A 24,711-nucleotide genomic window follows, 5' to 3' on the forward strand; every position below is an offset into this window, starting at 1 on the left:
TTCGCTTAGCAATCGCCCTTCGGAAGCGAGGTAAAGTGAGGTAATCTTTGCATAAACTTCAAGAAAAATCGGCAAAATTGATCGTGGGTGAAACGCTCAAAAGAAAAAGATGTCTTTTCTTTTGAGCATTTCAACAACGATCAAGTTTTGTCAATGTCAATCTGAAAAACGTCCTGGCAGTAACATCACCTCAAACAACAAACCAATCTCAAGTGATAAAAAAATCTCTATACTTTTTGATAAAAACGTTTTAAACTTTACATTAGAAGCATTTAATTTGAAACAAGCCATTTGTGCTTTTGATTTATATTATAGTTTGTATATGTACTGATGTCTTTTCTTTTGAGCATTTCAACAACGATCAAGTTTTGCCAATGTCAATCTAAAAAACGTCCTGGCAATAACATCACCTCAAACAACAAACCAATCTCAAGTGATAGAAAAATCTCTATACTTTTTGATAAAAACGTTTTAAACTTTACATTTGAAGCATTTAATTCAAAACAAGCCATTTGTGCTTTTGATTTATATTATAGTTTGTATATGTACATGTATCTACTAATAAATAAGTAAATACATGGACTTGTGACAGTGCTCTGATAACTTGAATGCTCTGATAATTCGAACACTTTCGCTCGGTCCCGTGAAGTTCGAGTTATCCATGTTTGACTGTATATGCATTTGATAACTATGTCAGTTATGGTGGCACCCTTAAGCTCAGTTGATTGATGTTTACTAGTGCCTAGACACTTTAGAAAGGTTAAATTAGTGTGAAACCCCATCAACTTAAATCACTACTTGCAACAGAACTACATTTGTGATATGGTTTTGATGAGCTACCTTGTATGGGAGACTTAGGAGACTGCTCCATACTCATGTCGAATATCCCTAAAAACTGCTTGAGGGAGGTCTGATACATCGAGTTGACCATCGACATCTCAGTTATGAGAAAGTAAAGAATACTGCCACGAGTAGCCACCAGCCTGTACTCTTCCCTAGCAAGGTTTATCTTCACTTCAGTATCGGCAGCAATTAAAAGCTTCTCACTAACCTGAGCAGCAGTTGTTTTGGTGACCGCCAACACCTGGTGACAATAAAACATACCTAATAGTTTATACTATCAACTACTGAGTCAACACCTGGTGACAGTAAAACATACCCACCAGCTTATACTATCAACTACTGAGTCAACACCTGGTGACAGTGAGACATACCCACTAGTTTATACTATCAACTACTGAGTCAACACCTGGTGAAGTGAGACATACCCAATAGTTTATACTATCAACTACTGAGTCAACACCTGGGGACAGTGAGACATACCCACTAGTTTATACTATCAACTACTGAGTCAACACCTGGTGACAGTGAGACATACCCACTAGTTTATACTATCAACTACTGAGTCAACACCTGGTGAAGTGAGACATACCCAATAGTTTATACTATCAACTACTGAGTCAACACCTGGTGACAGTAAAACATACCCACTAGTTTATGCTATCAACTACTGAGTCAACGCCTAGTGACAATCAGCCAACACCCACTAGTTTCTCGTGCTATCTGTTAGTACCATACAGTCAAGTCAATGTATATAGTGGAACTTGCATCTTACTTGAATAAGAGACTCGTCCTCAACAAGAGAACCTTGGGTACTGGTTAGCTTATAAAGGAGGTTATCTTCCAGCTCTTGCATCTTACGCTTGTTTGATGTAACATCTTCCATCAGCTTAGTTCTTTCCTGTTCCAACTCACCTGATGGTATATTTTCTCTTATCAAATTTGTGTATGAGCAAAAATGGCAAATGGCATTTGTGGTATGATGGCAAATGGTATGTGCAAAAAACAAACGGTTAAAGTGAATGCATATCTCACACTATTATTTCCTACAAATGTCTAGGAATGGTTATTAATGGCTCTGCAATTATGTGAACTGCATCATAGTGATTATATCTTATATCTATATATATATTTCTCAAAGTATGTTTTATGTCGTATGCCTGTCTGCATTCCGGCTATATCTATTAAAATCTTGATATTGAAATTCCGCATTCTGATAGATTTGAACTCCCGGTGGATGCATTGATAAGTTTGTTATCCAGACGCTTTACCACTGAGCTACAACAGCATATTGATCACTTCCGTTTTCATATATCGCATACGCCATGCGCATGCTAATTATTTTAGCCTTGCGTCCATGAGTTACGATGCTTCTGTTCAGAAATATTTTGGGACCTAAGTATGGGCAACGCGATGCTTATTCGTCTTTTTTCGTTAGAGCTAATTCATTCGGCCCCACGATAAATCACCAATAATTGATCTTCAACTTAAAATTTGGCGGTCTGTGTACTAATTATATACAGTAGAACCTCAACTCATGGACATTTCGGTTCTTGACCAACTCGGTCTTCAACCAAAGATTTTGAAATTTGTTTGTCTTGGATCTCTAACATAGATTCGGTTCTCGATCAAACCGAAGCATGCGCATTGGAATTGGAACAGCTCCAGAAACAGCATGGAAACATTCATTAACAAATGGAGAAGCAATTTACGCTTCATAAATTCTTTACAAAAAGGGAAGCACCATCTGGGACGAAGAGATTTACCGAAGAGATTTGCTAGGGAGATAACCCTCCAGTCGAGTTACCCTAAATTGTTTTGGAGGAGGATTCTGATTCAAAGATGTGAAGCAAATGTGCCATTGCTGTTTATATTTTCTTTTTCCTTTGATTTTTGATGTAACTAATCTGTTGCATTTTTTGCTGTCTCATTATCAATTTCTGCAAGTTTTGTCATTGTATCTTAAAGATTGACTTGCAACAAAATTCCCATTACAGTTATTTGGTATCAAAAGATTCACCATGTCTTACTCTGTTGTGTTGTAGGTGCCAAATATGTGGAAAGGTGATTACAAGCTCTTAAAAGCTCAAAAACTAAAAGCCGCCGTAGATTAGAATCTCTTTATTTCTCTGACGTATTCATTACAGTTTGGTTATCATTTTGTCACGTGATGTTCTCAAGTGAATTGAAAGGCCAATAAAAATCTCAATATAAAACTTATCGTAGCACTAGTTTATGACAAACACTTGTTTGTCATAAACTTGTTTGTTATGACAAACAAAAATTGTTTCGGATCTCGAACAACTCGGTTTTCAAATAACCTTCTGGAACGGATTATGTTCGAGAGCCGAGGTTCCACTGTACGTTATTAAAAGATATACATCGCTGAAAGTTATGAAATTTTAAATTTACAGTGGTTTGAAAACCTTTACATTTGTTTAATTTATTTTTAATTTAGTTGTCCTGCACAAAACTTTTTCCTCATGATATGTAGTTTGAAAGTTAGAACAGGAAATGTGGTTATATGTTAAATACAAATCAATTTTCTATCCAAAGACTTTTTTATTACCCGGGCAACGCCGGGTAGCACAGCTAATCATATACATATATGATTTACCGAACTCCTGTTCTACATTTACTTTAAACTTCAAAGTCTTGTACAACAGCCACCATCAACCAAACATATCTAGGAAGCTTTCAGCAAACTTTCAAGTGAGGGGAATAGTAATGTTATATTAGTTAAGCCTGTAAGATGAAGTAGTATTTGAATATTAATGCAGTAGAAAATCTAAAAGACCACACTTGGAAGTACTTCCAGTAAAAACAACTATCAATTTATCATGTCCTGAGACCCATTTATTCTAGCAATGAAAGTGCAGCGGAGTTGAAGAAAAAATATTTTTGTGGCAACAAATTTGAACACTTCAGTGTCTGGTGTAAGAATTAAAATATAATTAACTCGGTTAGCTGATAGCCTCTATATGGGTGGCTTAAAAATAATACACAACTTTATGCCATTCAACTAGCTTACAAAGTTGATTGGTGATCTTAAAAAAGGAAGTTGCTCACAATGGGCCATACACTAAATGGTTGCCAGGAGAATAAACCAAGCACTGCGAGTTGTATCCATTCATGCAAGTTACTTTTACACCATCTTTTGGCCATGCACACTGAAGATTCATTTTAAAGAGCATCTTAATAGATTTACATCAATAAAATTTATAATCGAATGCGTATATCACGAAACTGCAACACATTTTAATTCTCAGGAAGCTGCTTGTGATCTTTAGGTTAACCACAAATAAAGTTTACAATATTGTTGTTAAGTGCAAAGAAACCTTGGTTAGTTCACTCTCACTTGTACATTTCTGCTTTTGCTATCTCAAAATGGTAACATACTGCGGATGATTATTGTTGTATAATGAAAATAATTAAGGGTTTAGAGCCAAAAGCTGTTCATGAAAAGCAGGTTTAGCTTCCATAACCAGAAGCGTTTGAATTGCTAATTACTACGCATATTCTAACAGAGTTGTCCACTCCCTCCTCTTTTTGATACAGCTGATTCTAAAAGTAGGATCTCTAATGTTTTCAATATTGTTTATTTATTCACCTATATAAATTTTTCGTTAAATTCAAATAACATAAACTTGTAGCACAGATGACATACAGACAAGACAGAGACATACAGAAACTGACACATAGCTGTACACTTTCTACATTATGAATATCTGCTTACTTTTTTCAGTTAGTATTACTCTGCCCAACAGCTGATCCTCCAAGCCTTTCATGGTCACTGTAAAGTCTATTATGGAAGTCCTTGCAGACACTTCAGGAGTGTAGGACGGGTTAGGAAGCTTGGTTGTGATGTATAGATAGAAGCCTGAAACACAAGTGCGAGCATGGCAGTAAGAAAGTTGATAAAATATTGCTTTAACTAAAATAACAACAGAACTAGCCAACCTACCCTTTTCAAAATCGCATTCCTTGTCGCCGATCTTCACCTTCAATGTTGTACCAGACTTGATGAAGTTCTTCTCAAGTACGTTATCTAAAGCAGGGTCGATCTCCTCACCCACATCTTCTATTAATAATGGCCGTGCCAATGACAAGCAGTCTTCCAAGTGATTCCGGAAGTACTTGTGATTTAAAGAGGAAACCTGAATTGCAAAAAATATACTTGAAAAAGTGCAAAAGAGATGCAAAGAAATGCTGGAATGTTGGAATGTTGGTGAAGTAGGAAGATTGTAAGCTGTTGCTACAGAATGCGCTGTAGATAAACACAAATATGAGTGCTTTTCAATTATGGGCAACTTGAAAAACTGCGAGAAAGAATAACACTGCAAGTCAAATGAATGAATGTTAAGTCAGCAAATGAATGAGTAATCATCGAAGCACCTCTTTATCTAGCAGGCAAGTATGTACAAAGTATAACTACCAGATCTAGCAACCTTGTAACAGCTATTATAAATGTAAGATTATGTAAACTTACAAAGCCACCGAATAATACTCATTGCAATTCTGACAACTCAAACAGAAGCTAAGAGAAGAAGCGACAGGGACCTGCTAAACAGAAAAGACTACTGAGCAGATCTCACCTGAAGTTTGTTACTTTTCTCTCTATTCTTTATCCAAGTTTTGCCTTGTGTCTGCGGATCTATAAGGAGAGGGTACCTAGAAGCCCGAGTGCAGATAACTCCGTTTTCAATGGACAGCTCATCATTTGGTAAGCCTGCAATATATGAGTTATCTTCTCTTGTGCGAGCATAGACCTACCCGTCCATAAACTCACATTATATAACAAAGAATTATATTCTGTTGTCAACGGGTGGTATTTTGCTCATAAAACACACTCTACCTTGCAAGTTCCATTCAACAATAGTGGGCTGATCAACTAGTGTGTTGGTTATATGCAAGTCAGATGAATAGGGGACCTTCCTGTCAGCCAACTCCTTCTTCCAGTTCTTTACAAGCTTTGATCTGAACTCCTGGTTGAATGGCCCGGCATATGAGAGAAAGCCAGTGAGCATAAGTACATCCCCTATCAGTCGTTCTGAAAAAATAAGCCACAATTACACTGGATTGGGAATAGCCAAACCAAAACCACACATGAGCTTAAGAGATGTTGGTTGAAAGATTGAGGACTTGGTTTATTTAACCTGGGCTCTAAGCAACAGCAATCAAGCATATTTTAAAGCAGGAGACAAGGATAATCTTGAGGGATGCCATGTCTAAAGCCTGGTTTACACTATATCGCCGTATGTCGGTGTTGTCCTTTCGGCGTTCATCATTGATATGTGCATCGGGGACCGATAGCATCGATGAAGCAATGCGGATACAGGTTGCAGCTGTATTCGCGGAATATCGGGAAGTTTGCAGCTGTCGAACTTTACCGATATTTTGGACTAGAACAACACACAGACACGATATGGTGACTAGATCACATAGATGAGGACCAGAAATAAGGAATCAATGAATTCCAGCTAGAAGCCCTCTTAATCATCTACCATGCTATTTTAGGCATAATCCACCATCTGAAAGCTCGTCGTCTGTAAAACCTTGTGGTATACTCAACCACAATCAATTTCAACTTTGACCCATTTCATTTCCAGGACTTTCATAATAAGGCAAAAGAATTTGGAACAAGCTATAAACTATGCATGCTAGAGAAGTCAGTTCCCTGAGTGGTAGATGTATGGCACAGGCTTTCCAAGGTGAATATAAACACATTGACTAGATCTCATGCTAAGGTTCAACTTCGCGCAGCTAACACAATAGCAGCATACAATGTAGAGTCATCCAAGCATATATCTGAACACCAAGATATAGCAACACACCTATTTGTGCCTTGAATTCCTTGCTCTGCGCTGTCCACCGAACACGCTCCCCAGCCAAGCCGTTGATAAGGGTGGATGCAGCATGCATTTTCCGTTTGCAGGCTTCAGCGTCGTCTAAAAGGGTCTGTTTTTCTCTGTAATGTATCAATCATGAGCAAATTGTATTTCAACCAATTCACTAAGCAAATTTATGAATTTGAAGAACTTGTGATGCATGAATATAAGAAGAAATTAGCCAAGCAAACCCCATAGCTTTGTCATAGACAGCCTGAACAACATCCAGCTCTTTCTGTTTATCATCCAGAGTAGACTGCGCTACATCGAGCTCTGTCTGCGCTGCGCCTAACTTGGCCTCTTGCACCACGAGGTTGGCTTTGAGCGGCAGTACATCTTTGTTTATTTGATAAAAGAATGCCATAGCCTTAGTCCACGAGGCTAATCCAGCCACATCCCCACACACCTACATGAACAGTCATAAGGAGTTACGAGGCTAATCTAGCCACATCCCCACACACCTACATGGACAGTCATAAGGAGTTATGAGGCTAATCCAGCCACATCCCCACACACCTACATGGACAGTCATAAGGAGTCATGAGGCAAATCCAGCCACATCCCCGCACACTTACATGGGCAGTCATAAGGAGTCATGAGGCTAATCCAGCCACATCCCCACACACCTACATGGACAGTCATAAGGAGTCATGAGGCTAATCCAGCCACATCCCCACACACCTACATGAACAGTCATAAGGAGTTACAAGGCTAATCCAGCCACATCCCCATACACCTACATGGACAGTCATAAGGAGTTACAAGGCTAATCCAGCCACATCCCCACACACCTACATGAACAGTCATAAGGAGCTACAAGGCTAATCCAGCCACATCCCCACACACCTACATGAACAGTCATAAGGAGTTACAAGGCTAATCCAGCCACATCCCCACACACCTACATGGAGTCTAGCATTTGGAATCCATGTCTCTAGTAACATATGCATATGTATTCACTTATAGAGAGTAGAATGTCTAGTTAATTCAATTGCTTATTATCGCTATACCAGCTGCCAGCATTCATTTGAGTGTACTTTTTGTCTGCTGTTAGCATAATTGCAGTAAACCTCCTTCTAAACGATGAGCTTACACTAAATTTTAGTATATTTTACTAGAAAGTATCAGTATTTTTATTATTTGCGATTGTTTTTAATGTTTGAGGTGGTCTAACTGTCAGGATGGTTCATAATTAAAATCGATAAAACTTGATCGTGGTTAAAACACTCAGATCAAGCAAAAGTTGCGCAATGCTGCAGCTTGAACGCAATAGCCAATGTCACTAGCCGATATCACTAGCCGATATCACTAGTCGATACCACTAGTCGATATCACTAGCCGATATCACTAGCCGATATCAGCTAGCCGATATCACTAGCCGATAACACTAGCCGATATCACTAGTCGATATCACTAGCCGATATCACTAGCCGATACCACTAGCCGATATCACTAGCCGATATCACTAGCCGATATCACTAGCCGATATCACTAGCCGATATCACTAGCCGATATAACTAGCCGATATCACTAGCCGATATCAGCTAGCCGATATCAGCTAGCCGATATTAGCTAGCCGATATCACTAGCCGATATCACTAGCCGATATCACTAGTCGATATCACTAACCGATATCACTAACCGATATCACTAGTCGATATCACTAGCCGATATCACTAGTCGATACCACTAGCCGATATCACTAGCCGATATCACTAGCCGATATCAGCTAGCCGATATCAGCTAGCCGATATCACTAGCCGATATCACTAGTCGATATCACTAGTCGATACCACTAGCCGATATCACTAGCCGATATCACTAGCCGATATCACTAGCCGATATCAGCTAGCCGATATCAGCTAGCCGATATCACTAGCCGATATCACTAGCCGATATCACTAGTCGATATCACTAGTCGATATCACTAGCCGATATCACTAGCCGATATAACTAGCCGATATCACTGGCCGATATCACTAGCCGATATTAGCTAGCCGATATCACTAGCCGATATCACTAGTCGATATCACTAGTCGATATCACTAACCGATATCACTAGCCGATATCACTAGCCGATATCACTAGTCGATACCACTAGTCGATACCACTAGCCGATATCACTAGCCGATATCACTAGCCGATATCACTAGCCGATATCACTAGCCGATATCACTAGCCGATATCACTAGCCGATATCACTAGCCGATATCACTAGCCGATATCACTAGCCAATATCAGCTAGCTTCATTTGATGGCACATATTCTTTTTCTGAAAGTTTTAATCAAGAGCAAGTTTTACTGATTTTAATCTTGAAACATCCTGGCAGATCACCTCAAACATAAAAATTAAAAAACCATCGCAAATGATAAAAAAATACTTTCTGCCAAAATCTAACATTTTGTGTATTATCATCTTCAAGTGTGACTACGGTGGGCTTATTTATTGTGAGTGCTTCAACTAGTCCTACTGTCAACATGTACTTACTGGGAATGTGTCCAGTATAACAGCCTCTACTCTAAGCAGACTTAATGTGAGAACACATACTGTAAATGAGCATAACTACGGACTCATCAGGTTAGTTTGTTAAGCAAGGTAAACCGCATTTGTTAAAGGTTGACTTGCAACAAAATTCACATTACAGTTATTTGGTATCAAAATATTCACCATGTCTTACTCTGTTGTATTGTAGGTGCCAAATACGTGGAAATGTGATTACAAGCTCTTAAAAGCTCAAAAACGAAAAGCCGCCGTAGATTGGAATCTCTTTATTTCTCTGACGTAGCCATGAAATTTGGTTATCGTCTTGTCACGTGATGTTCTACCGTGAATTGAAAGGGCAATAAAAAGCTCAATATAAACTTATCGTAGCACTAGTATAAGACAGACACTTCGGGTTTTACCGAAGACCCCGTATCAAATATAGATGCTCGCTACTTTACAGTTTTGTTTCGGTCTGGTCTAATCAGTAAGTCGTAATCGGATCGTGTAACCCAATAATTCAAAAATAATTTTTGCAGCACTTTTCGATTATCACAGGTGACCAACAGGCTCGTCATGATTATCAGACAATGATATGTACTCCTTCGAGGTAAGGTTAAAAAATTAAATGAATTTTTATGGTAAGTTATAAGATATCAGTGCTAAAAGTGACAGCATTACAATGACGATAAAACAGACGCGTAAGAACAATAGACTTGGTTTTATTGAATGCAAAAAGTATATTTGTGAAATATTTCGACGAATAAGGTTGCATGAAAGTGTAAACAGAAACCATCTAACACAGCTACGTCACATTTGAGCCATTTTGGATAGGGAATCCAAATTACGGCGGTCTTGTGTGGCTGCGATTAACTGTTCGTTTTTGAGCTTTTAAAAGCTTGTAATCAAATTCCCGCATATTTTGCACCTACACGTATAACACAACAGAGTAAGACATGGTGAATCTTTTCATATCAAATAACTGTAATGTGAATTTTGTTGCAAGTCAACCTTTAAGTCATTTGTTGTCCAAAGTAAACCTGATGAACTAATTATTCATAGAGAATGGCCTGCAATGTCATAGTAAACTTTCAAGCTTATGCAAATGTACTTACCCTAATGCTTTTTAGGTAGCGCGTTTTACATAACAGCTATCTGGGTTGATAAATTGGCTTGCATAGATGGGAACTACAAGAGCTAGCGTAACTCAGTAGTAATCACCGTCACTAGTTCAACAAAGCACTGAAGCCTTCAGTAATTGCTTTCCCGCTTGCAAATGTATATACCCTAAGACACTTATGTATTCGCGGCATCTAACTTTCGCGTTTTCGTGGTGTCATCCTCTCGCGAAAATTTCATGAGCGAAACTAAACTATCATAACGAACGAGCGAAAACGCGAAGTTAAATATTTTTGTTTATTAATATCCACAATAAAATCGTCATATTAGAAATGCAGGCAATTTTCGTCTGTGGTTAGGATAAATGGGAAATTTCTGGTAAACTCATTATAGCTAATACACCAACTGAGCAGCATGGCAAAGCAATATCAGTTTAGTCACCGAATTTGTAACTGATGAGAATGAAAGTCTGGTAGGTGAAGTCGTAAAATTGAAGAATAATTATTGTAGTAATGAATTTTATTACCAACCAAAAACAATATCGACCCTCATCAGGTCCAACCACATTATCTCTTTCACTGCCAACCATGTACAAATTCGAAACCAGCCTAGCGCCAGCCATTTTACCGAAATTGCCGATATTGCTTCATGATATGTATACAGTATTTTTTCAAATTCTACTTTAATTATCTGTATAATCACGAAAATCTAAATTGGCTATTATGCCACCAACAACTAATTACCTGTTTTATGACTCGCGCAGGGTAGTTAATGAACTCACAGAAAAATGTTCGTTTTTAGATTAGAAATTCTCAAACAAAAGTTTAAAATTGCTTCGTTGTTTTAGGCTGATTTTATAGAGATATCTACGGACAACACAGTCAATTTCATAAAATTCTTAAAGACCGTGGGTTATGTGGTCAACAAATAATAAAATCATGTTACCACGCAATTGCCGAAAAAGTCCAAAAATGCGTTTATAGCAGTGGCCCCTAGAAAACGCATAAATGTGTTTATGGCAGCGTAAGGGTTATACAGTTTTGGTTGTGAAGTTGGTTGTTACCTATTTATTTTCTTCTTCTTGGGATTCGAGTGTGAAAGTCACGGCGGGAGGGACCTAGGCGTCATTGATAGTCTAAGAAACAAATGGCAGCAAGTGATCAAATTGAATTGTCGATCTCACCCACACATTTCAACTTGTGGTTTACAAATACGAACTAGTCGCAAATTGAATTTTTTTCTTATTAGCGAACTGGACCTGAGGAATGTAATCTGTTTTTTCCGCTGCATTTATTTTCACATCACTATATTTTCGCACTTATCAGAGCCGCGAAATTAAGTTGCAGCGAAATTTTACTCTGTGTGCTACTCACGAAACTAAATACTAGCGAAATATAAGTGTCCTAGGGTAATTATTTTAATTAGGTAATTATTTTAATCAACTGATATCAGAGCTATCTTTAACCCACAAATGATAAGCCATTTGTGCATGACAAGACAATTCTACAAACTAGCCTTTTTAGCGTTATCGTAGTTGTAGTCGTCAGCATCAAGGTAGGGTTGTATGAGCTCAACCAACTCTCCATTGATTATGTCTTTTGGAAAGTTTAACAGACTAGAGAGGAAGCCACCTCCACTCATTAGCTTGAGCGACTCTGACCATGATGGCTTTACACACATCCTGTCAGGATCCTGTATAAACAACAACAGCATTGCATGTATTTGGATGGAACTCCTTTAGGCACTCTCAATACATAATTAAAAGACAGATGCATAGCTGCTACGATGTGATGAGTGACTGACCAAAGGTGTATGGGTAACTTGAAACAATACTATATAACTAGCGTGTCGTACAGTACAGATAGTACAGCATGCACTGTGGCCAAGCGCATATGCAATACCAACCGTGTGACTCCTCAAAGGTGACACAGGCTATATCTTGTCATCTAAACATCCAAATTTACAAGAAAACCTTCTAGACTATATACATTAGAGCAGAGCCAACGCGAGCAGTCTATGATCATAAGTCACAGCTCATTTGCATATGATACACACAGAAACAGGCCAATAATAAAGTATGAAACAATGAGACCTACGATGAGCACAGAGTCAATCCTCTTTTGGAAAAGGATCAGACAGCAGTCCATGATTCTCATAATCAGGTGTGGTGGCTTGCCAAGTTTCTTCACAGTTGAAATATGAGAGGCTTTGATGGTAGCGAGGGCTGCCTCAGCTTCCTCCAGAGCTGGCCGCGCTGCCTCCAACTTGTCAACCGCAAACGCTTTATCTACCGCAATGGCATCCACAATAGCCTTAGCTTTGTCCTTAACTACCTGCACTGAGCCTTTTACCTGCCAACAGAAACCAAGTGGGTTCACTAAGTTAGCTAATATGCGTGTAGCATAGCAACAGTTCCATGCTATAGTACAGCGGAAGGTGGCAACCTCTGTTCAACTAGGGTACTTCAGCATGCTCAACTTAATAAATTGTTGACCGTGAATAAGCAGTTGCTAGGTAGTTATTGCACCTTGCCAATCATCTCTGACAATACAAACAAGACATGTGTTTTGCATTATGCTCACTAAAGAGGGGTGAATGCCGTGGCATAAAAAGACTTACACGTAAAAAAACTAAAGAGGCAGATCCTAGAAAAAAGGGGCAAGTTTGGTCTAGGAATCAACTATAGACACTTTACTAAATTTTAGAACAGCACTGTTTTGATGGGGTTATATAAATGGTGACGAGAACATAACCCCAACAATGATGTACATCTTACACTCCCAGAATTTCTATACCAGATATTAAGATTGAAGCAGAGGAATGATGATGATAGATTGAGCAGTTCTTTACTTTCAATGTTAATATACAGTCCAATATTGTTATATTCCACCGTAAATGCTTGCGGAGCAAGGAAACACATCCTCGCTGACCTACCTTCTCAGCTGCCTGGGTGCTAACAGCCACCTCTGCCAGTACTTTATCAGCCTTCTCATTAGCTACCTCCAACTCCTTCTCTTTCACCACCAAATCTTTGCTCAGTATGTCAACTGCCTCTGTGGCCTCTACCAACTTAGTCAGGCCTGTGTCCATCCTGCAGGAATAAAAGCAGAACACTAGATATGAGAGGTAGAAGTCCTAGAAAGGACCAGTGATTGCATTCAGGTATGCAACGATGGATAAACTAATATGTATCGTGGACATACCTGTTCACTAGATTAATAAGCACCATCCTTTTATCTGCGTATATTCCTTTGTATCCGTCTATGAATGACAGGTAAGACTTCGGCGTCACATGGGTCTGCCTCCGAAACCTCTGCATTCATAACCAAATCAATAGGAGTAAGTCTGAGCTAAAGTAGATATGCCCTAATTGTTCCTAGTTTGTTTAATTCAGTCCAAGCAATACTTCTACAAATACTTGGACAGAGAGACGATAGCCGAGCCTTATCTTTGCAGTGTAGACCTTACTGTCTAGAAAAAAAGTGAAAAATATATTTAAATTGACAGTAAAAGCCTGCGCTCCCCTTAATTTAACATAAAATTACCATAATCATGAACCCTAAACCAAGTGAAAGAGAAAAGAACAGAAAAAAAAGTTGCAGATACTAACCAATAAACCAATAGTATATCAATAATAGTTACTGCACAGTCAGTAAATTAGAAGATTCAATTCAATCTTTTTCTATTTGAAGGGCCAAAAGAGCAGGGTTGGAATGATGTTGGAATGATTGTGGAATGAATTGGGCAGTTTACAAGTCTTTTACTGTTCAAATAACATCAAATCCCTATACCGTAAACGTTCTCCCATTGGATTAGCTCCATATCAGACATTGGTATGGATATCGGTGTCTGAGACCCATTATGTTGGAAATTATTAGCCTCAAGTCTGGTACTCACGCTAAAATATTCCTGGCAAGTGCGAGCAACTCCGTCATGCACGGAACCCATCATTATGATGAGTTCTTTCTTGCACTCATCTGGGGTAGACAGGCTCTCACCTGAGAGAAAGTGGTTAGATACAGCGATGAGAGCATCTCTCGGCCACCTGCAGGGATAAGAAAAAAGGAAGTTGTAAATGAAGAATGGCAGATAACCATAGAATATCATAGGTAACAATAGAGACGTTACCTCTCAAACCAGTCCATAGTACAGCCAGATATGAGACCCGGGAACTTCAGAGCTCGGTTCCGAAATTTTTCTCCAACAGGTGAAAAACAAAGAACAAGATGCAGATTGTTGCGAGCTCGGCTGATGAAGTATTCATAGAGATTTTCCATAGTGGGCGGCCTCCTAGGAAATTCCTTCTTCATCACCGGTATTAGATCGTTGCACATCTCATCTAACTGAAAATAAACAGCTAAACACATACCAAAAGGGCAAAACTGTAAAAGGGCAAAACTGTAAAAGGGCTAATCTGTAAAAGGGCTATACTGTAAAAGGGCTATACTGTGAAAGGGCTATACTGTAAAAGGGCTATGCTGTAAAAAGGGCTATGCTGTAAAAAAGGCTATACTGTAAAAAAGGCTATACTGTAAAAGGGCTATACTGTAAAAGGGCTATACTGTAAAAGGGCTATACTGTAAAAGGGCTATACGGTAAAAGAGCTATACGGTAAAAGGTCTATAGTGTAAAAGGGCTATACTGTAAAAGGGCTAAACTGTAAAAGGGCTATACTGTAAAAGGGCTATACTGTAAAAGGGCTATACTGTAAAAGGGCTATACTGTGAAAGGGCTATGCTGTAAAAGGGTTATACTGTAAAAGGGCTATACTGTAAAAGGGCTATACTGTAAAAGGGCTATACTGTAAAAAAGGCTATAGTCAAGTTAAAAGTTGGCATACCTCATCTCTGGCAAAAAGATTGGATACCTCTCCAGAACTCAACACATTGTTGAGATATTCGAGGAAAGATTCATCTTTGATATCATTGTCTGTGAAGATGAAAGTGACCCCGGAGCCAGCGTGACCAGCAATCCTGTACAATGACTTGAGGTCCTCCAATAGATTGGACACATTATATGACCTGCAAAAACACAATATCGTATAACTTGTTATTATTCAAGGATTTCTTATGACCACATGACCACTGTTCAATGTATACATACATAAATACATGCATTAAAATTAAGACCGACTTATATGCAATACAAGGTTTCCACTCGATATTTATTGCAGTATCTAAATTACATGTAGGGGCCTACCACAGAAGAATGTGTTGATATAGACGATGTAATGGGAGTCATGTTAGTTTAGGTTTATTATGATTGATATTCAGAGTGAATTGTGACAATACTAATACTTTTTTGGAAAATACTTCATGTCGAGTTTCCAATCTCATTTATTATTAACCGAGTCTGATGTTTTTTAGAATCCAGCTAAAGCTTGCATAGTCTTAGTCTATATATACAAATTGGGGAGTTTGTCATTCCTGAATCCAGTTTTAGCAATTAAGTTATAAGAATGAAAAAACCGCGTAACAATGTCAATAAACTCGGATAAAACAATTCTATATACAGGCGTGCTATCCATGCGCCACATGACCTACTCGCAATAGTATGCAATGATTAGCATGCTTAAATAATTCTAACACGCTTGGAGATCATGATTGAGTGAGAGGTCATGACGCATAATGATTATAAGTAAAATTATGTTAAGCTGTGGCAAGCTGGCTGCGTGGCTTAGTGGTAGTGCGCTTGGCTTCACATCCATGCATCCTTCAAATGTATGGGATTGATTCCCGTGAGGTGCAATCTTCTTCCTTAATGCCCAGATGGAAGGATGAGCACGGTTCTTAGATTAGCAAGATTTAGACTAGTAATTTATGTTACTCAAATTCATCAGGCAAAAAAAACTTAGACAATGGCAACTAAATTTACGTGTATATTATGCATTGGTCGAACACACACAAAAAACACAAACACCTTCATTTAGAAGTGAGAATGGTGTAAATGTTTTTTATTATTGGTGCAACACAGGGCACTCAGCTAGTACCACTATAAGTACCACAATAGTGGTAGAACAACAGGTAGCACAACAGGGCTCACTGAATGTTAGTAAACAAGCTATGGCTGACCCTTTTCACTTCACGAATGTGTTGGACATTTCTTTATGCAAAAGGTGACAGGAATTCTTGCAATAAGCCAGTCTAAATGGGATATACACAAATCATGCAATAAAAACTTTGTTTATACCAATTTAGATAATCATTTTGGCGCTATATCTTTAATCACGCTTTATAGCAACCAAAACCTACCACACCTACACCTTGCAGCAACCACACATTTCAACAACTACAAATGGTAACAACTATACTTTGCAACAATGGCACTTTTCAACAACAACATATAATAACAACTACATCTTGCAACAACTACACCCTTCAGTAGCTGTAAACGTACCTGGTCATGGTTATTTGGAAAGATTTGTATCCAGCGATAAAGGACACCAACTTGGTGAGAGACTGTTTACCACTGCCACCGACTCCCACCAGCATGGCACTACCGCGAGAAGTACCAATTATTCTTGATATCTTCATCAGATGTATCATAGCATCCTTGAAAAAGACCAGATCCATAGCTCCTCCACGCACCTGCAAGAGTTTAATTCGAGCTAAGTAGATGCAAGTTCTGGTTCTGTCTTTCACATCATTCACAACATGCATAGAGTAGTAAGTCAAGGGACGGCAGATAAGAAACAGAGGGCAAGACCAAAAAAGGAAGCAGTAAGGTTAAAACCAAAAAATGAATATCTATGACATCTGTAAGACCTGCTAGAGCTAACCTTACAAATATGTAATAGCTGGCCAGAAATCTGATGAATTTTGAGAAAAAGTGGTCGCTTGTATGACCACCATAGCTGACCACGCGCCAGGATGCCAAAAGTTATGCAGATGCCTTAACCTTTTATTAACTTGTAAGTTCAAAAGGTTATTACACTTGAACAATAGAATACAATTGATGACTGTTCACATCAGTTCTTTGTTAGTAGCTTTAGTTCTTGAATGCCATCACAACCTTCTCTTCATTAAATAGCCACAAGTGCCTTCCGCTAATAAACTCAGACTAATGATGGAGCCGAACACAACTAAAACTCTGTCTACCTCATCACTGTGTTACTATACATATACATTCATATGTGAATAGTGATAATATAAATAGCAATAATATCTGTCGGTAAATACGTGGTGTCTTCACACAATTCTTTGCACAGAGATACAACGAGCAATACAACGAGCCTACCTGTTCGTTGTATTGACCGAGGAAGTAGTTAAGCCTCTCCTTCAGACTATCCCAACTTTCTATAGTCTCATAAACATGAGGCATCTCAAAGTCTGCATCATCTGACACATCGTGGACAGACTCCCCAGCCATTTCCTCGGCATCTCGTAGAAAGTCCACAAAATACTTTTCTGTGCCAAGGCTAGAAGAGTAGCCTTCCCCTAAATTGTCCTTGATCACTTTGGCTATGGCATCCTGAAACCACTTCTTATCCTGCGAGTTAGTGAATCTATCAGAGATAACGCGGAGGCATTCGTGCTTCCACAGCCAGAGCAGCATTTGCACATTGTGACACTCCCCACTCTTTATGTGCAGAATACCTTCCCAAATGCGTGACAAATCTCTCAGGTTGAACACGTAGTGAAACTTAGCTGGTGTAGGCAGCATCTTCACCTAAAACAAACAAATACTTAACGTTAAAATAAAGCAAGAATTATCAGCGGTAGACATACTATACAATACAGTAAAGTAATTAATGTCGGTAAACTTTATAAGGTTTAGCATCAATTTTACCCAATGAGCATCAATGATTTGTTACCTTGGTTAATTGCCAAAGAATTCTGGTAATGCCCACCAACTCTTTCACAGTGGCAATAACTTCAGGCACAAATCCTCTCTCTGGTACAAAGTAACCTTGGCCTATGCTACCTATCAACACAAAAATACACAAGCTTAGTGGCAGCAAGCAAACCACCTGCTCCACCTCAGGTAATAATGGTTATTGATTTGATTAAGATGATGACAGAATGAGAGCTGAATGACTATATGTTGTAACTGGGTGAATGCCAGGCGTTGCACAGGTAATAAAACTGGCTAAGTTTCTTGTAATGTAGTTACCATTGGCTGAATATTTTGCCCAATGGATTTGACTAACTTGAGCTAGTCTAAATTTTTACTATAATAAGAGCCGAGCCCATCTCTCCAAAGCCAGTGTTAGGAAAAAAGATTGCGCCATGATCTCTCACACAATCATGATCTTCAGCATTCTAGTTGAAGCGAGAAGCATGCTAGATGAAGCGTGAAGCCATTAAAGATAGGCAGGTACCTAAATATGTACACAATTATTCTATAATATAGCCAGTTGGACCGTAGTGTAATGGATAGCACGCATGTCTGCAGAGCTGGCGGTTCTGAGTTGAATTTCAGTGCGAAATGGATTTTATTCCTATAACTGTATTGTCAATACCGAAGGTTTGTTCAAAAACAGGGGTATGAAGTGACAATTGTCATTCTAGCGCAATTCTTCTGGTCTTCCACAAGTGAAGTGGTACTAAATCAAGGAATAGCACAATGGGAATAAATTTCGGTTTGCAAAAGCAGAGCAGTTATTCTTGTAGAACAGTCATACTTAATACATAGTAGAGTTGAAACATGGCTCACCAAATACTCGGTCTATCGAGGCATTGGAGGGCAGAGAGCAGTTAAATATACAAAACTGTCTCTTCAGACGCTGTGGAATGTCATTGCGACCTCCACCAGGATGTATCATGGCACACAAGAACTGTATGTCTATTACAGTAGAAAACTCTCCTGGCTTGTCAACATTGTACATTCCTCCCATCTCCATGCATTGTCGTGTTATCTCATTTGTGACCTGTGGTAGGAGCACAAAAATAATCAATTCACACACTTATATACAGAGACACACTTTGATATACGATCACCCACAAAGACTAGTTCTGTGGTGTCCACACACAAAGACTAGTTCTATGGTGACCACACACAAAGACTAGTTCTGTGGTGACCACTTATAAAGACTAGTTCTATGGTGACCACACAAAGACTAGTTCTATTGTGACCACTTATAAAGACTAGTTCTATGGTGACCACAGTAAAATGTTAACCTAAATAAGCTCTTTCACTTGGAACTTTATACAACTAGTTCACTGAAAAACTTGAACACCAGCTCACTTATCTTTGAAAGCAGATAAAAAAGTCTTTTTATAGAATTACACCAAGCAGGAACACTTCACTGAGTGGCACTTTTGTCACATAGCCTCTCATCAACTTAGCACAGTAGTAACTACCAAACAACAGTATGCAATAACATTTCAAGTTGCTATAATGTGTAACACAAACTAAAAATTTTGGAAGTACATGCTATAGCATCTTTCATCACAGCTAGTCAACTACCTTCTCAAAATGACTGCAATTCAACCTATTAAAATTAGTCAATCGGAAACTAGCCATAGCGGTGATTAAAGCATCTTTTCTTACAGATACAATCAACTTATTTTAAAATCCCGTAATTGAGAAGCGAACAAGCAACCGAAAGTCATGGTTCACTACTAGCAGGGGTATGTCTAACTCAATCTGCAAGAAGTTGTAGCAACATTGGAAGGCATCCTAGGTATTTCACAAAACTATTAACAAATCTATACATACATGTATATATTTCTCAAAGTATGTTTTATGTCTGTATGTCGTATGTCTGTCTGCATTCCGGTTATAGCTATTATTAGAATAGCCTAGCTAGGCAACAATACTAACGCAATGTCATTGCCTACCGGCATTTGAAGCTTACTAACTAGGTTAGTGGAATTTTCCATTGGCAATGTGCCAAGCCATTTGGCAATGGCCAGCCACTTGCTGGAGAGTTGCCAGCCAGCAAGTGGTAAGCAAATCTCACCACTTCTCATTGTTTATAAGCTGATTTTTAATACCCGGGCAACGCCGGGAGGCACAACTAGTTGTGAATATAGCATACCTGATCTCCCCACTCATTAATCACAGGCATGTTCAAGTCGTCGATAAAGATTGTCATCTTCTTCCCACCAGGTGGCCCATAGGTGCTGCCGACTCGCTTGTCTATGTAACTCTCAATAGTTCTCTGGAACATGATGGGAATAGTTGCGCTTGAAAAGTTGAAGTTTTTGGTCAGGTGAGTCTCAGGGTCGGAGAGTGCCATGAAGCCTTTGATCATGACTGTCTTGGCTGTTCCCTGTTCTCCTATGAGAAGGACGGCCTTCTCTTGTTTAGCTGCAAAAGAGGTAAATGCTAAAGGCTAACACTTGCTATGATAAAAAACTATGTCTATGTAAATACATATTGGTATTTTATCATCTGAAAAAATAAGAATTCTATCAGTATAACTTAGAAACTCAATAAGCTTATTGCATCAGGATGTGACAACTTCAAGTCTTTAGCATTTATGCAAAATAAACACAGTAAGACATCGTTTTGTTCTGGTTTCACTTGACTCATTTTGCGCAAGAACATTGAAAGCCCAAAACAAATTTAATACACTTGCAGCACATTATTAACTGGAGCTAAAATCATAAAACAAAGTGAAACTAAACTCAGTGATACAGAAGGCTTTTGTAACTGCAGAGATATCAACTAGTTGCTTACCAATAGTTTTGATCAGGTACTGTGTCCTTACATTGTCAACATTTGGAACAAGGATGGAGCAGAACTCTGGGATAGAGGTTTTAGGATAGTGATAGTCCTCCACTCTATTTCGCCAGTGGCACCAGTTTCCAGTCTAAGTTAAAGCAGAAAACAAAGCATTGCTATGGTGGGTTGAGCAACTTCCAAGTTTAGCACAAATGTTGATCCTTTGATTCTATGATGCTACTCATCTTATCTCATCTACTAACTGACCTCTAGTATCCCTTACTTCAACTAAACTATCAAATTTGCCTGTTGCGCTAATTATTCAGCTTTGGTCCTTTTTGTTCGTCAAGGCCACAGCAAATGTTAAAAAAAATTTAGTTGAATTATCAAAATTTATTCCCTCTCTGCTGCATGTATGGCAATTTATTCCGAACCAGATGTATCCAGGAACTAAATATACTGTGACCATCTGTGCATGGGATTTAGCACAGGAGCAATTGTGGTTGGATGCCATTCCTAACAGCACCAATGGTCTTTCTATGATTCGAACTATTGACCTGCTGATTATATGCCAGTGCACTAACCACTGAAGCTCGGCTGCTCCGCTTGTTGTTACCATAGACAATGAACTCTGACCCCATGACCTAATCCTGCCAACCCTTAGCAACTTTGTCTCCTTATACTGACCTCAAGTCACACATCACCATTTAACAACCTCTCAATAGACAAACTCTTTCCCTGTTCTTTACTAGCCTCTACCTTAACACATGAGAACATTCACCATATCTCTATATTCCATATACAATATTTCACCTACATGTATTTAAACTGTACCTTATCAACCATGTACTCAAACATCGTTTCATCTTCTTTACACTGAGGCAAGTCAAGCTTGAAGGGGTGAGTCCGCACAAAATGTTCCAGTTTAGCGCGTCCATCTAGCTCAAGCAGGGCGCCCACACCCCACATGAGGGCGAATACGAAAAACCGCCCCATATGCTCGGCTGTGTAGTGAACTGATGGAGCTCCCACTAAGTTTTCAGAGCCTGGGTACTTTAGGAGGCCTTGGAGAAGGTCACACATCTAGAGAGACACATGCAGGAGTTACATTTGAGGTAAGAGGAAGCGTGAGAAATAAGGATGTTGGGAGACGTATGGTATGTCATAGACCAACCTGTTTGATAACCATGCACTGGAGAACATCCATCTTTTTAACCAGCGAGATACTCCAAAACTCATAAACGTCTTCAAATATTCCTTCAAACATGGGCAGCATGATTTCTTGTTCAGTCGTATGTCGCTTGAGGAACCAACCCTTAAGAATGGGAAGCCAGTCTAGGGCAGAGCTAGACATGAAGACCATTCCATTCCGAGAGACAGTAGCGGGTGATGCATTGTCTATGTTGTGTACCTAAATAGATAACAGCATTTTTATACAGTTCCTGCCCTATAAGTGCAGCAAAAGTGTTAGATGTAAACAGCTGAGATAAAGCCCGGAAAGAATAGCAGTCCAGTTTTACCTCAAACACTATCTTGGCCGAAGGAGACATGGGAATTCTGTCTCCATTAGCGAGCGTGAGGGTTTTGTTGTCATCAAGAACTGAGTTGAGATTTTCTATCCAAATGGCATCAACAGGTCCATCCAATATTAACCACACATGCTCTCCTGCAGATAGTTGTACCGCATGAAGGAAACATAGATAAAAGAAATTATAATGGAGTGGCAAAAGAGAAGGTCTAATTTTTAGCATGGTCGGACAAAAACATATCATGTCAGAAATGAATACATCAGTTCCACTACACCTTTCTTCTGTTTCAGTGTCCTTCTCCAGAGTGTGGAGAATATACCATCAGTCCAATCATTGGTTGCCACATCTAATCGGCCAAACATCTGCGGGGCTGTGATAGCCTTGGGGTTCATTCGCATCTCCTTGTGCGGCTGTCCTAATTCTGTCATTGACTTGAGCAGCACACTAATGCAACAAGATTTACCTGCTCCTGATGGTCCGAGTGCCATCATTCCATGTCGAACCATTTGCGTTTCATAAAGTTGCACAACCTACAAAGCATTAAGTTGTCAATCATTGTTAACAATACAGCAACTTATATGAACAACAGCAACAGACCAAACCATTGATAGAGATGACAGTTCGAAGTAGAAAACTCAAATACCTTTAGATTCCATGATGGGTGGTTGATGAGTTGCATCTCGTTCAGCTGCTCCATGAGACAATTTTGCAGTGCTGGATATGTAGCATTATCCAACAATATACTAGGGAAGAGGTCATTGATGAGTGACAAGAATAGCGGCTCATCTTCATCGACAAGCTTAGACAAGTTCATATCTCTGAGGACTCTCATAACTATCGTCGACTCGGTCTCAGAAGGTCGTGACCTCTTCTGAGCTCCCAAAGTCCTCAGCACAGATAGGATGTTCCTCAGACCAAAGTCATAGTGAACCTGTATACAGAGCAACAATCACCGTCTTGTCTATCACAGAAGGCAAGGCTACTATTCACAAGAGCGCAGCAACCCACCTGTTTAGAGAGCTGCTCCTCACATAGCTTGTAAAGGGTGTAAAACTTCTGGGCGAGAATCACATTTTCTAAGAACCCGCAGGAAGCTAATTTGACTCTCATGATTATTTGTCTGTCTGGAACCATCATGGCCACAGTTCGAAACTAACAATAAAAACAGTGTAAATTCGTAATGTAACTCCTATTTGCCAATTACTTTATGCTAGCATGGTATATGAAAAGGAAAGTAAAATACATTGACAAAATTAGTCAGCTGGCAAGATGCCAATACAGAAATTAACTATAAACTACATGCATACGTAATATAGAGCTTTCACTACCTCTGTCTTTGTGTGCCACATTCAGTATATTGAGTGCTCACACAAAGCCCAGCTTTACATCGCAGTTTGGCAAAAGCGAAACCTTAAACAGCTTGTTGTTGTATGCAAAACTTGACCAATATTATCTTCAATCTCAAATAGAGTATATAAAGTATACATGTGTTTTTAACATAAATAGTTGGAAATAACCATATAAGCAAGTTCATTGCATATCTGAATATATCTACAAAATAGTGTAGTTCAGAAGTCTCCATAATGCGTAAACTTTCTTAAAATCTATGCAAACATTTTAATTGTAAACAGGGCAACATAGCCCAAACTAAACACAACCTTATGTATAGCACAAATCACACAAACTAAACACAACCTTATGTATAGCACAAACCACACAAACTAAACACAACCTTATGCATAGCACAAACCACACAAACTAAACACAACCTTATGTATAGCACAAACCACACAAACTAAACACAACCTTATGCATAGCACAAACCACACAAACTAAACACAACCTTATGTATAGCACAAACCATACAAACTAAACACAACATTATGTATAGCACAAACCACACAAACTAACCACAACTTTAGGCATAAAGAGATAACAGTAGAAAACTCTGAACAAACATAAAGAGACGTACCTGAATCTTGAGATTTTCTGGAAGCTCTTGCCGGCCAGCATAGCCTGGATTCATGGTAATGAATAATCCAAACTCTGAATTTAGTTCTACAACGTCTCCGTCTGTGAATATAAATGTGTTTTTCCTCTCCTTTTTCGCCATAAGTACTATATATATTTGCTGGGCAGCAACCGACAGCACTGGAAGATCTATTCTGTTGAATTCGTCAAAGCATCCCCAGGAGCCAGACTGAGCCAAACCTAACAATCAAATGTAGCGATTAATAACAAA

At 39.0% G+C, this 24,711-nt stretch overlaps 1 protein-coding gene across 1 annotated transcript in view; it reads right to left on the reverse strand.

The window, feature by feature from the left end:
• The window catches only part of LOC137390801 (dynein axonemal heavy chain 8-like), a 93,653-nt gene that overhangs the window by 43,468 nt on the left and 25,474 nt on the right, over window positions 1-24,711 (reverse strand). Inside the window, exons 38-65 of the mRNA XM_068077118.1 lie at window positions 24,442-24,680; window positions 23,478-23,621; window positions 23,113-23,400; window positions 22,744-22,999; window positions 22,461-22,606; window positions 22,115-22,351; window positions 21,775-22,023; window positions 20,956-21,088; window positions 20,312-20,583; window positions 18,985-19,198; window positions 18,143-18,252; window positions 17,566-17,997; window positions 16,726-16,916; window positions 15,170-15,350; window positions 14,458-14,672; window positions 14,227-14,374; window positions 13,533-13,642; window positions 13,264-13,420; window positions 12,426-12,680; window positions 11,845-12,021; window positions 6,920-7,134; window positions 6,675-6,808; window positions 5,696-5,890; window positions 5,436-5,569; window positions 4,805-4,997; window positions 4,577-4,720; window positions 1,616-1,755; window positions 841-1,084 (exon numbers count right to left, since the gene is read on the reverse strand). Of these exons, the coding sequence (XP_067933219.1) occupies window positions 841-1,084; window positions 1,616-1,755; window positions 4,577-4,720; window positions 4,805-4,997; window positions 5,436-5,569; window positions 5,696-5,890; window positions 6,675-6,808; window positions 6,920-7,134; window positions 11,845-12,021; window positions 12,426-12,680; window positions 13,264-13,420; window positions 13,533-13,642; window positions 14,227-14,374; window positions 14,458-14,672; window positions 15,170-15,350; window positions 16,726-16,916; window positions 17,566-17,997; window positions 18,143-18,252; window positions 18,985-19,198; window positions 20,312-20,583; window positions 20,956-21,088; window positions 21,775-22,023; window positions 22,115-22,351; window positions 22,461-22,606; window positions 22,744-22,999; window positions 23,113-23,400; window positions 23,478-23,621; window positions 24,442-24,680 (5,553 nt within the window). The remainder of the gene's footprint in view (window positions 1-840; window positions 1,085-1,615; window positions 1,756-4,576; window positions 4,721-4,804; window positions 4,998-5,435; window positions 5,570-5,695; window positions 5,891-6,674; window positions 6,809-6,919; window positions 7,135-11,844; window positions 12,022-12,425; window positions 12,681-13,263; window positions 13,421-13,532; window positions 13,643-14,226; window positions 14,375-14,457; window positions 14,673-15,169; window positions 15,351-16,725; window positions 16,917-17,565; window positions 17,998-18,142; window positions 18,253-18,984; window positions 19,199-20,311; window positions 20,584-20,955; window positions 21,089-21,774; window positions 22,024-22,114; window positions 22,352-22,460; window positions 22,607-22,743; window positions 23,000-23,112; window positions 23,401-23,477; window positions 23,622-24,441; window positions 24,681-24,711) is intronic.

This window comes from Watersipora subatra, chromosome 3 (assembly GCF_963576615.1).
Source record: "Watersipora subatra chromosome 3, tzWatSuba1.1, whole genome shotgun sequence".
NCBI classification, from domain to species: domain Eukaryota; kingdom Metazoa; phylum Bryozoa; class Gymnolaemata; order Cheilostomatida; family Watersiporidae; genus Watersipora; species Watersipora subatra.